The 12567-nt window shown below is 44.7% G+C and overlaps 2 protein-coding genes across 3 annotated transcripts in view; one reads left to right on the top strand and one right to left on the bottom strand.

Annotated features, from left to right (window-relative positions):
• Positions 1–261, bottom strand: part of SBDS (SBDS ribosome maturation factor) — a 7347-nt gene extending 7086 nt beyond the window's left edge. Inside the window, exon 1 of the mRNA XM_024205010.3 lies at positions 58–261. Within this exon, the coding sequence (XP_024060778.1) occupies positions 58–185 (128 nt within the window). The 5' untranslated portion in view covers positions 186–261. The remainder of the gene's footprint in view (positions 1–57) is intronic.
• Positions 262–406: 145 nt separating this feature from the next.
• LOC112110133 (S-adenosyl-L-methionine-dependent tRNA 4-demethylwyosine synthase) overlaps positions 407–12567 on the top strand; it is a 124347-nt gene continuing 112186 nt past the window's right edge. Inside the window, exons 1-8 of one of the 2 annotated variants that reach the window (XM_024204981.2) lie at positions 407–604; positions 1394–1701; positions 3393–3535; positions 4335–4475; positions 5033–5134; positions 5874–6068; positions 7600–7881; positions 9205–9327. In XM_024204981.2, coding sequence (XP_024060749.1) covers positions 1632–1701; positions 3393–3535; positions 4335–4475; positions 5033–5134; positions 5874–6068; positions 7600–7881; positions 9205–9327 — 1056 coding nt within the window. In that variant the 5' untranslated portion in view covers positions 407–604; positions 1394–1631. Of the gene's footprint in view, positions 605–1070; positions 1261–1393; positions 1702–3392; positions 3536–4334; positions 4476–5032; positions 5135–5873; positions 6069–7599; positions 7882–9204; positions 9328–12567 lie in introns of those variants that run through there. The other variant, XM_024204982.3, reaches the window with a different exon arrangement.

Here is a 12567-nt window from a genome sequence, read left to right as displayed (position 1 = left end):
GCCCGCCCTCTCCCCAGCCCCTTACCGCCCCCCAGCCCGGCCCCGGCCTGTACTCACGCCCCGCTCCGCCAGCCCATGACTTTGTTGCGGTAGCAGGCGATCTCGAAGCGCTTCCCGGCGCGCCGGGTGCGCACCACGGCCACGTTGGTGAGGCGGATCTGGTTGGTGGGGGTGAAGATGGACATGGCGGCGGTGCAGGGAGTCCGGGGCCCGTCAGGCGGCTGAGACGTCTGTCAACAAGCAGCGCTGCGCCACGGCTATTAGCCGCCTCCTCCTCCTGTGACGTCAGCGCAACTCCGGAAACAGGCGGCTCGGGGGGCCGCCGAAAGGCGTCCGGGCGGGGAAACGAGGCCCGGGAATCACGGGTTCCGGGGCAGCGGCCACAGAGGGAGAAGAGCGCGCGCGCGCGGTGGGGGTGTGCGCGCGCTACTTCTCCTCGCGCGTGGGGTCAGTTCCCCCTCGCAGGGGCCCAGGCTTCCCGGGGGGAGGGCGCCAGGCCTCGGCACCCGGGCTCGGGGCTCCCCCAGCGCCGTGGCACCCTGCGTGGGGGGCTGACCTGGCCCCCCGGGAGAGGGGCGGTTTGAAAGCAGGGCCCTGAGCCGATGTGAGTGGGCGGCAAATCCCCCCCCCCGCCCCGTGCACGGTCCCCCTGGCTTGTGGGCACCGGGGGGGCCGCCCAGAGAGAAACACGCCTGTGCCTGCCCCCAGCCCCACGTCCCTAGGGGGCAGGACACCGGGCCAGCCCCTGAGCCGCGTACCAGACCCCCCAGGAGTATTCATGACTATGGGTGCGCGAGGGGGTATTAGCGCATCGCAATCGGGCTATGCACGGAGCCCTGTCACCGGGCAGGGTGCTGTGGAGGAGCCCGAGGCCGTCCCCGCCGGAGGAGCTCACACGCTCCGCGCAGTTTTACTGCCAAACCCACGCGCCCATCCCTGTGTCTTCCTGGCCGTGTGTCTCCCTTCTCCGGGGCATGGATGCAAATGGCTTCCGGGTGGGGTTCATCCACCACAGTGACATGCTCCAGAGGGTCGGCTGGCGTGGGTGACTGGACTCCCGAAGGGGCTGAGAGGGGCTTGACTCTGTGTGTTTTTGTAGCGTGTGTTTCCCTGGCGGGCTGAGGTTCTGCCTGTCGCTCCGAGCTTCGGTGTGTTTCTGTGACTGTGTTCGTGGTATTCTGTTTCTATGCGATGGCGTGTGGGGTGTATGTGTAGGATCGGGCGCTCCCCCCCCTCCCGTGATTGTCTTTGCTGCATTAGGTTAGTATCCCATTTCTTTAGCCCGGTGAAGTTGCACTGCCTATCTGATGTTTTTGCGTCTGAGAGATTGTTTGTTTTTCTATGATTGTAAATGTTTAGAGTGTTTGTGATCGCGTGTGTTTTTGTTTTCTAGGCACGAGGAAGAAAACACTGCCACACCAGCCCTGAGCTCTGTAAAGCTTCCTTTTCATCAGTAGCAATCTATAAAGTGAAGTGGGGAGGAAGGGGAAAAAACAAACGCCCAGACTCCCAGCATCCCTCTGCAAACAGCATGGCTGCTCCCAGGAGCTCGTGGGGATCTCTCTGTCCTAGTTAAGTTTGTTACCTAAAACGTAGAAGGGTAGCTGCAAATTGCCACATCACGCTCTGGAATGCTGAATTTTTGGCTGGTGTTTCAGGTCCTAACTATCCTGGCTGCTTGTGCTGACACTCATGCCATGGGTAAGTACTATTGTGTGGAGAGGCCTGATGATTTTTAGGGGATCGTTGTAGCTAGTGCCTTGACAGAGGATATATCGCCTATTAAGCTGAAACGACACTGATTTAACCATAACACATCAGGAATAACCTGTTGTCCTGCTGCTCCCAGCAAGGTGGGAACGGGCTCACTTGCTTGCTACTGTTAGGTCTGCGTGCAACACACACTCAGTTGCATACTCTTTTAAAAAGGAGTCAAATTAGTGCCAAGCCTGGAAGGGGTGACCCCTGTGACCAATATCTTGAAACTTTAGGGCTGCTGGGACCACTCTAGTGCAGGTTGGCTTTACAAATAGAAATGAGATTGGAACATGTCTCTGTTGGAAACACCCAGAGTGAAATCTGTTAGTATCAGAGAAATGTAGGAAACAATAATATAAAGGTAACCCTGAATTACTGCTGTGCCTTTCTCCAGTGGTGCCCCTGGGGAAGCACCTCTGAGCCAGCTAATGTTGGCTTTTGGGTGTTAATTTCCAGCCAGGGTTCAAGGGTGTTAATTACAGGCAGCTGAATGTATCTAAACTCCACAAAGGGAAGGTGTGTGGGATTGGGAGCAGTGAGGAACGGGAGAGGCTATCTTTGGGGTTATGAGTTTGCTGCATGGGATGAAGGTAATTAGAGATTTTAGCCAGATTGCTTTTAGGTGGAATTGAATTAGAAACTGTTGCAATAAAACCTCCACCCAGAGGATTATTTGTACTCAAAGCTGAGCTTCTAATAAACCTTTTTGTTTGAAGGGTTATGCTCTTTGGCCTTTCTCCCCATTTTACAAAGAGGGGGAATGAGACCAGAGAGGTTGAGAAGAAGACTTGTTACAGATGAAATACCAAGCCACTCGTAGAGCAGGGGTTAGTACCCAGGTCTCCAGACTTCTAGGAACACTTATGTTTTTTTTAGATATCCCTTTTACCAAAAAGGCATTTTTGTTGCAAGGAAGGCTAAGCTAAGCTTTTATTTGCCTCGTGCTCATGGCTTGGTTGTGGACCTTGAAAACTACTTTATTAACTAAGCTGATTCTAAAGGGCTTGTTTAGATTGAGGCAATTTGCAGCTGTGTGATTACATCTGTGTAGTGACACTGGTGCAAATTTCTATCTAAACAAGCTCTTTGGGTTTTTGCTGCTTCAAGAATATTGGAAAACATCTGCTACTCACAGTCATTGTCACAAACATTTTGTTGTCTTCAGCATTGTCTGTACTACAACTCTGGCCTCTGACAGAACTAATTGCTGTATAGCTGGCCCTGAAGGCAGCTGCTTGTAGAATTGGCTCTGGTTACAAACTGCTATCTCAGTGACTCCTCATTCTGATTGAAATGCTAGGGAAGGATGGGCTGGTGTGTGGTATCAACTTGGGCTCATGTCTGTGCTCTGTACCCCCAAGTCTCACCTCCCTTTACACATACTCACGCACAAAATGAGACCGCACACCTCAATAATCAAATACATCAATTGCAAATTAGCAAGGAGGAAGCAAATTGGCAAAAAGGTAAAGGTAAAGCCCCATCCCTCTGAATTCGCTACCCATGGACTGGGTGGTAGCAAGTTCTGACGGGTAGCTAGAAAGGCCATATTAGCATAACGGGAAAACTGCTGCTGGTAGCAAAATTGGAGGGATGCTGTTTCTGCTGCTACACATGATTTATTCTCATTTTAGATGCATCGGTGGATACTTGGGGCTACTTCTACACTCATCTGATGTCCATATGGCTAAACAGGTTTTACATCTACTCTTGTGCGGCTTTTGGCATCGGTATTTGGATTTGCTTTCAGTTCATTGCCACCAAAGCCAAAAAGCAGGTAAGTGAGACTCACAATTCTAGCATTTATATTCTTTCAACTGGGAGTATACAACAGTAATCCTTTAACCCACTACTGAAATGTATCCTCCTTTAGTGTGGGAGTGTGGCATTTCATTTCAGTGTAGTCCACTCTAGGCCATGTGCAAGTTCTAACTTCTTAAAGTTTAAATGTGGTTTGGCATCCTCGAAAATCATAGTACTTGACGTGTGTTAGAAATATAACAAAAGCATACCTGTTGAATATTTTACTGCCTTGTAAGCGACGTGTGAACTGATCTCACATAATCACCTCTGTTTATTATGTGAAGAAGATTTGCCATTCTGGACTGGGCCAGCACTTTTTCAAATCCTGTCTCTGCCAGCTGCTTGCACCTGATATTTGAGAAGCAAGTCCTGTTCCCATTGAAGTTAATGATAAAAGTTCCATGATTTCACTAGGAGCAGGATTACGCCTGTCAAGAGGGTAAAAACTCCCTCATAAAATATTCAGTTGTGTATGTGGGTGAAGTGTGTAGATATGTGGGATGGGAGGAAGGCATGTCTTCAGACACCTGCTGTGATCAAGTCACACCCTATAGTGTGAGATCAGATTACAGTAACAAGGCTTATTTAAATGAGAGGATGCTAGTTTGATTGTTTTTATGGGCCAGTGGTAACTCTAAAACTTATCGCTGTTACATTTGCTAGAGCTCACCAACCATGCTGAAGATCTGACTAGGTGGTTTGCGTTTTATGTGAAAACTAGCTTAAGATGAGTTTGAAAGGGGTAAGATTGGGATACTACAATTGTTTTGTAGGATGAAAAATCCACCGAGAAGCTAACTCCATCTAAAGTAACACAAGATGTGCTAATAAATGGATATACAATGCCAAAGACGAAGGAGGTTTATGTTGCTGGGGTGAAGGTTTTCTATGGCTCTCAGACTGGCACTGCTAAGGTAAGTCATTTTATTCTACTTGGACAAAGTTAATTCAAAATGTTATTGAAGTGTAACTTTGGCTTGCAAACAGTGCATGGTTCAAGAACCCGAAAGTGAAATTGACTAGGTTTTTGTTGTCCAATAAAATAAAAAAGTGAAGAGGAAATTAGATTTTAAAGAATTATTCATCTTTAAAAATCTAAGGGATTATTACATCAACTCTTTAAAATATACTCTATTAATCTTTTGGTGTCACTTTAAACTCCTCTTGTGTGGAAAGATGCTGCTTTATAATGTTTCTCTGTCAAAGACAAAAACTGATTAAAGTGGAGTGATTTTTTGTGTGTCTGTAGAAATACTCACTTTTTCCAAAACAAAATGCACTTCACTTTAAAAAAAAGAATGTGTGTTTTATAGGTATCTTTGTTCTGTTTCTGTACATGATAGCCATATGAAATATCAGCTTCTTGTTACAAGGTTTGTGAGTTTCTATCACCCTCTCATGAATTTGTTTGACTCTTCTTTCGATTGGGTTATTGCAGATAAAGCCTTTCTATGTCTCTCTCTCTCTCCAGGGATTTGCAACAATTCTTGCTGAAGCTATTCTCTCCCTTAATTTGCCTGCAGAAATCATTAACATGAGAGACTATGATCCCGATGATTGTCTAGCCGAAGAGGTTAGTATTTTTCTTTCTTCCCCCTTCCTAGATAGGTAAAATATATAAATGTCACAATTCCCTGGGTCTGTTGAGAGGTCTGATGTCTTCTGCATCTCCTTGCAGACCTCTCCTAGTTCCCTGCAAATCCCACAAGATTTGTGTTGAAGAGTGCATCTGTGGGGTAAATGGGAACCTTCAATGCTGGGCTTCTTACAGCCTAAAATACCACCTTGAAGTAATTTAATATTGGTCCTTATTTGATATCAACTTGATATTTCTTTTCTAAGAGGAAGTAGGATGATAGTCTCTGTCTAGAACCCAGACCTATGATCCTGGGAGATCTGAGTTCTTTTTTTGGTTCTGCTGCAAGCTTTCTCAGTAAGAAAGAGATATTACTCAAGTCCCTCACTGTGCCTCAGTGTCCTGTCTGGGAGTAATAGTAATTCATCTCTACTTCACTGCGGTGTTGAGATTTATTTAGTTAATATTCATAAAGTTCCTTTAGATTTTTGAATGGAAATGCTATATGGGACAAAATGTTTATTAATACAGTTTTTCCTAATTTATTGAATCCATGGTTTATACAAAGAATAAACTTACCAGCTTCATGCCTAGGGTTTTCTGCCCTAGACTTCATACCTAGACTTCTAAAAAGACAATAACATTCTCTTCCTGACACTCTAATATTAAAGTTGTTTTAGAAAATCCACTGATCATCCCTTTAAAATATTCTTTTCCTCTGCTAAACTGTCTTCAGGCAACCAGCAAAAATATTTGTGTGTTTCTGGTTGCTACCTACACTGATGGACAGCCAACTGAAAATGCAGCATGGTTTTGCAAATGGTTAGAAGAGGCTGTGAATGACTTTAGGTTTGGCAAAACCTATCTGAAAGGCATGAGATACGCTGTGTTTGGCTTGGGAAATTCAGTATATGTGGACCACTACAACACGGTGAGTTTCTCTGGATTTTCTTTTTGTTTTCTGATCCTGAAGAATTGCTAAGCATCTTTGGTGTCTGCAGACATCAGTGAGACTGATGGTGTTCTGCACCTCTTGGGTCAGGCAGTTAGTGTTCTTGAGACTCCTTGCTTTTAAGAGGAAGTTGGAAAATTAGATGTTTAAAGGATGCAGTATTTAAGGCCAGATCCAGGTCCCCTTCAAGTGCAGCACCCTATCAAAATGAAGAGGAATGATTCCCATTGGTACTATGTTAACCTGTGGAGTGTTTTCCTCCGGATGGTAGTTCAAACACTTGTAAAACTGTATAGTAACTCTGATCCCCAGCCTTTGTAATATATACAGAATACGTTTTGTAAATCTCTCATTGAATTTCCAGGCTTTTAAAACCAGTAATTAGTAGATAAAGCTGTCATATTTGTTTTGTCACAGGCTGTTCTGTACGATTTTTAAAGGGCAAAATAAACCACTGACTTTATTATTGCCTCTCTCCCTTTTTTAAAGTACTCCTTTCTCTGCATTTCATTTACTATACTGGATCATGTAAATCTTTATATTCGCCAGCTATATGATAGTCTGATGGTGTTTATCTGACTGAGATTATCTAAATCAGAAAGAGAAAAAAAGATGTAGTTTATCAGACTAATGTACTTGTACAGTGCTTGATGGCCTGATGGCAACACCTGGTATTTTACATACATAGGTTTTGTTATTACTAGCAAATGCGGTAAAGTGAAAAACTATCCCCTAAAACACATCTAGTATAGAATGATAGAAATACAGGGCTGGAATGGACCTCAAGAAGTCATCAAGTCCAGCCCCCTGCACTGAAGCAGGACCAGGTAAACCTAGACCATCTCTGACAAGTGTTTGTCCAACCTGTTTTTAAAATCCTCCGATGATGGAGATTCTACAGCCTTCTTTGGAAGCCTCTTCCAGAGCTTAACTATGCTTAGAGTTGGAAAGTTTTTCCTAATATCTAACGTAAATCTCCCTTGCTGCAGATTAAGCCCATTACTACTTCTCCAACCTCAAGTGGACATGCAGAACACAGTCCTCTTTATAACAGCTCTTAACGGATTTGAAGACTGTTATCAGGTCCCTCCTCAGCCTTCTTTTCTTAAGACTAAACATGCCCAGGTTTTTTTTTTTTTTTAACCTTTCCTCACAGCTCAGGTTTTCTAAACCTTTTATCATTTTTTGTTGCTCTCCTCTGGACTCTCGCCAGTTTGTCCACATCTTTTCTAAAGTTTGGCGCCCTGAATTGGTCAGACTCAGTGGTGATATTAATACTATTTTACCAGTGAAGAAACTATGAGGTATAGAGAAGCTAAGGTTTAAGTTCATACTCTGTGTCGGCAACAGAGCTGGTATTCGAGCTCCCTGGTTCCCAATCACTTAGTCAGCCTGCTATGGCCATACGTCCAGCCACCTTTTTCTAAATTCCTGTCCAATTTGTTTTCTGAATGACTGTCTGTAAGTTCCTGGGCCTTGTTAATGGGCTTTTTTTCATTTCTCGTCTTAGGTTGGAAAAAACATTGACAAATGGCTGTGGATGCTTAGTGCTAGTCGTGTCATGACTCGTGCGGAGGGGGACTGTAATGTAGCCAAAAGCAAGCACGGCAGCATCGAGGCTGACTTCAGTGCTTGGAAGGCCAGGTTCCTCGCTAGGCTCCAAGCACTTTGCAAAGGGGAGAAGAAGCCCTGTAGCGGAAAGTGTAAGAAAGGCAAGTGCAAATCCAAAGGGAAGAAGAGCAAGGAGGGATCGGATCATGAGCAAAGGGTGTCAGAGCAGGAGAACACTGAGGTAGGTCCAAAAATCACAGGGCATTACTTCTGTGACAAATCTCTCTTAGCAGGGCTGGTATAAGGGACTCTGTGGGTTCTCTTGGAGAGGTATTGGACTCCTTCCTTCGCTTCCCCAGCTCTAAGGGCTTTGATCCGCTATGTGACCTTTTCCCTCACACTTGTCCCTTGCTTCTGTGCCTTGGGGAGGGTGCAAGTACAGGGCCAGAGAAGAAGTAGAACTGAGGGTTGTGTGTGTGGAGGGGAGCTAGGGGGAATGGTACAGGGAAGTTTCCCTTTAAATGGGAGCCAGGATGTGCCAGAGCCAATATAAAGAGGAGCCCTGCTGATTTCTCAGAAGGGTCTTAAGTTATCTCCACCGCCAGGATGATGCTTCTTATTTACTGTGCCATAGGAGCAGTTAACAGCACCACTAGCATTTAGTAATCTGTCGCTGAACAGGTTGGCTGCTTTGGTCCAGGGTCTCTCTTTGCAGCTGCAGATTGGGAGCATTGTCTGAGGCAGTTCTGTCTCTTCCTCTGAATACTTACATCTAACTGCTTGTCTCTCTCCCACAGTATTTGTGTTAATAACAGGTTTTGATTAGGGGATCATCTCTCTTGCTTTGTAGAAAGTGAAAGCAGCTGATGCTGAAACACTTTATCATCCATCTCGTGCACAGGGCATCATTGCTACTGCACTATAGACCCTACCAGAAGACTGCTGCTCTTCGCCCTGGGTGGGTTTGAAAGTTCAAGGCTGCCTCTTCCTTAGGCTACCACAAGAGGAATAGGCTTTGTTAATATTGATACAGGACAGCTGCTATGCCTGACTCTCTACAGGGGAGTAAGACAAGCCCCCTGCCCTGAGGAGTTTACAGTTTGAACGGCAGTTCCCTTCCTTTCTTGTTCACTGTGATATTGGTCACTCTGGTGTGGATTTTCAAAGGAGCCTAAGGGAATGAGGTGCCTAAATCCCATGGGAGTTGCGTGCCTTTGTCCTAACCTCTGATTTTAACTGCCAATGATATGGTGGCAAATGGACGGATCAGGAAAGAGAGAGAGAGAGAGAGACAGGAATGAATCTGGAAGCCAGATTTCCCAGGAGACTGAAGGTCAAATGCTTTGTGTACTCTTAAATTCATTTTAAAAAACAATTCATCAGGCTTTTTATTGGTACAGCTGGGAGTTGTGTGCCTTGTATAGGTCAAATGTCCCATTGTTAACTTTCCAGAAGTCTTTGCCGCATGTTGTGTAATTGAAGCAGCAGGCTAGAATAGGCAGGGGTTTATATTTAACATAGCACACATGCTTCTAAAATTCATTCTGCAATCTTTATTGCCTAGGTGGAGGATTTATTTGAAACCACCAGTGAGGAGGAGTTGGGCGCTGAGGAAGATGGAAGCCGTAACTCTGTCATTGATGTCGAAGATCTGGGCAAAATTATGGGTCACATGAAGAAGGCCAAGGTACTGCTATAAGAGCAAGCTTAGTACCTGGAGTTTCCTTATCAGCAAGGTAGCGAGTTGATTAAAATATTACTGCCCCTGGCTTGTAGCTATAGAGGTAAATTATAAACAAAGCAGTAAACTCCGTTGGCTATCATCAAAGGACACAACAAAAATGTGACTTGAAATATTTGGAGGTAGGTTGGAGGTGCTCTTTTTCCACTTCAAAAGATTTTGCAATAGTCTTATTTTAAAGTTCTGTGAGTGTAATAAAAGGCACTGCTGCCTGTGCATTTTTCAATCCAAATTTTCCAGAGTACATCAGCAGCATAGATGTTGCGTTTTTAAAATTTTCCTCCAGTTGGGAGTGAACAATACGGTTTGTTTAGTGTCACCATGATGCCAGGGTACAATGGATAAAACTCCATTTTAGGTGGACAAACAGATGATGATGACATGCCTTTATAGAGATTGTGGCATGACAGTATCTTCAGTCATGTTAGACTGCTGAATGCTTTTGGGTAACAGGGAGGCTTTCCCCTGTAAGGGCCAGAAGGTCTGGGGCCAGTCAGCCCTGTTCAGTTAGCCCCATCCTGCTGCAGCTGCGCTGGGTGTTGGATTTAAGAAGAGGAGCTCCATGAGGAAGGCAGGCCAGAATCCCTGGCTAGGGAGGAGAACAGGTGAGCTGACTGAGGAGGAAAGTCCAGCAGTTGAGTGCTGGCTGGGGAGGGAGTGGACGGGCTGCTTCTAAATGAGGGAAAAAGTCGAGTGTGAGCTAGGAACTGGCTGTGGCCTGCCAGGGTCCCTTGGTAAGAGGGTAGACCTGACCTGGATGGTTGGTGTGATTGGATCTGGAGGTGAGATAATGAGACAGGCTATTGCTGCTGGAAGCCTGCCTGTAAAGACTTTTTTTTGTTTTGGTGTTGCATTGAACTTAGATTAAGGGACTCTGTTACCCTGGAAGGGATTGAATGTTTAAAGTGGCTTGGCTGGAGGGCCATGTCACCTCTCTGGCAAGAATAAGCCAAAGAGTGTTAAGGGGGAACTGAGGCGCAAGTGCTGCAACACCTGGTCTTGCAACAAGGGGACACTCTGGGACAGTGAACTGCGTTCATGTTGTCACAAGAGTGCTTGCTAGCATGAAGTTTTGGTTGAATTGTCTTTCCTGACTAAAGGAGAAAGTTGGAGAGTCTTTCAGGAACTTAACAGAGAGCAGGAATTAGTTCTTTATGTTGGGACTGTCACTTGCTACATATTTGACTTATTTGCAGAATAATGCAGCTCTGACTTGGTTGATGCCTCTAGGGGTGACTGCAGCATAAATGTCTAATAAAAAAGAAGAAAAATAAAAGTTTGAAATGCAATGGGGCTAGGACAGGGCCCGAAGTTTCTCTTTGGAAATATAGGTGCATGCACAATTATTGACTCTACTTTGGGTTCGTAGAGGAAAAAGTGGTGTTCCTGAATAATGAATGCGAGGTGCCCTCAGAAGTTATTGCATAACAGTTATTTTTACCAAGTGCAAAGATGAGTTTTCTACTACAGAACTAGGCCTACAATTTTACATTGGTTTTATAAAATGCTCGCAATAGCCAAAAGTGTAAAAAACAAACAACAAAACCTCCTGCCTCTGCCACATGCTCATTATTCCTGTTATATTGCAGATCTGTTTGGATTTATCTAGTAAGGCAGCTGAGGCAATAACTCCAAAATTTCAGCTGGGTGTGCAATGAAAATAATTGATGTGGACATTTCTTCGTGGTCCATAACAGTAACGGCAGTTACCAGTTTGTTTTAAGAGACAGTTACAGAGAAATCTGGCAGGCCTGATCTTATATTGTCTTAACACCCAAAACTCTAATTGATTTCAGTGGGAAACATGGGAGTGCAAAGAATGCAGAACCCCTTGAGAGGGGATGGAGCTGTCTGAGGATGCTTAATCTCTTTTCTCAAGGGGAAATTCAGAGATTAGCAGGTTTCTCCCCTGAACTCATACTGCCTTATTAACTGTCATGGGGGAAGATGGGGGACCTGTATCTGAATGTCTACCTTTCCTTAGTATAGTGTCAGCTTAGTATCTGTCTCTCCACTGGGGGAAACTATTTTCCACTTACAGGTTGATGAACTACTAGATCTTCCTCACCCTTAACATGCTCTGATCCTATTTGCAATAGGGTACAGTCCTCCTTTTGGCTTCACTCTCATACGTATTCACCACTAAAGGTCACTGGAGAAAAGAAAAACATTATTTGTGTATGCAGTGTAGTTGTAGCTGTGGAGGTCCTCAGATATATGAGAGACAAGGTGGGTAAGGTAATATCGTTTATTGGACCAACTTCTGTCGGTGAGAGAGACAAGCTTTTGAGCCACCTTGAGCTCTTCTCCAGACTTAAAGCTCGAAAGATTGTGTCTCTCACCGACAGAAGTTGGTCCAATAAAAGATTCTTTTTGGTAGCCTTCATTTGTGACATGACTTGAAACCACTAAAAGGAAAAAATAATTATTTTTGCAACCATTTTTATAGGAGATTAAATCTCAAGGTTTCACTGACTAATAAAATCTAGCAACAGCACAAGGACTGTGCAATGTAAAATAAAAATATGCATAGTCCATTGTCTAGTTTATGAACAAGCAAATGACCACACCAGTAAACTACAACCACTTCCTAACGTTTTGTGATCACTGCCTTGGTAGTGACCAAAGTCAGAATTTCTAGTATAATTGAGTGTTACAAATAGGCAACAAAAACTCACTGTTGCTTAACACTTGGCCTTTCTAGGATCTAAGATGGAGTTTTCTGTCTCTACCTCTCATCCTTCCCTTATTTTGTCTGTGGAGCTGGAGTCTTTTATTATCCCAGAAGTGCAACCCCCCCCCCCCCATACAGTCTAGGGACTCTATCCTGCAACTAGCAACAAAGAGTCCTGTGGCACCTTAAAGACTAACAGATGTATTGGAGCATAAGCTTTCGTGGGTGAATATCCACTTCATCAGACGCATGTATTCACCCACAAAAGCTTACGCTCCAATACATCTGTTAGTCTTTAAGGTGCCACAGGACTCTTTGTTGCTTTTTAAGATCCAGACTAACACGGCTACCCCTCTGATACTTATCCTGCAACTCTTACACTAGTAGACCCACTTGAGTTCAGGGAGGCTACTTGTACGAGTAAATACCTCCAAAGCATCCTCAGGGCAGGTCTACACTTAAAATGCTGCAGCGCTTCAGTGAAGACTGTATGGGGGGCTTCTCCTGTCAGC

This window comes from Terrapene carolina, unplaced genomic scaffold (assembly GCF_002925995.2).
Source record: "Terrapene carolina triunguis isolate 2854851 unplaced genomic scaffold, T_m_triunguis-2.0 Scaffold231, whole genome shotgun sequence".
NCBI classification, from domain to species: domain Eukaryota; kingdom Metazoa; phylum Chordata; order Testudines; family Emydidae; genus Terrapene; species Terrapene triunguis.
This window is presented reverse-complemented; position numbering and strand designations above follow the sequence as displayed.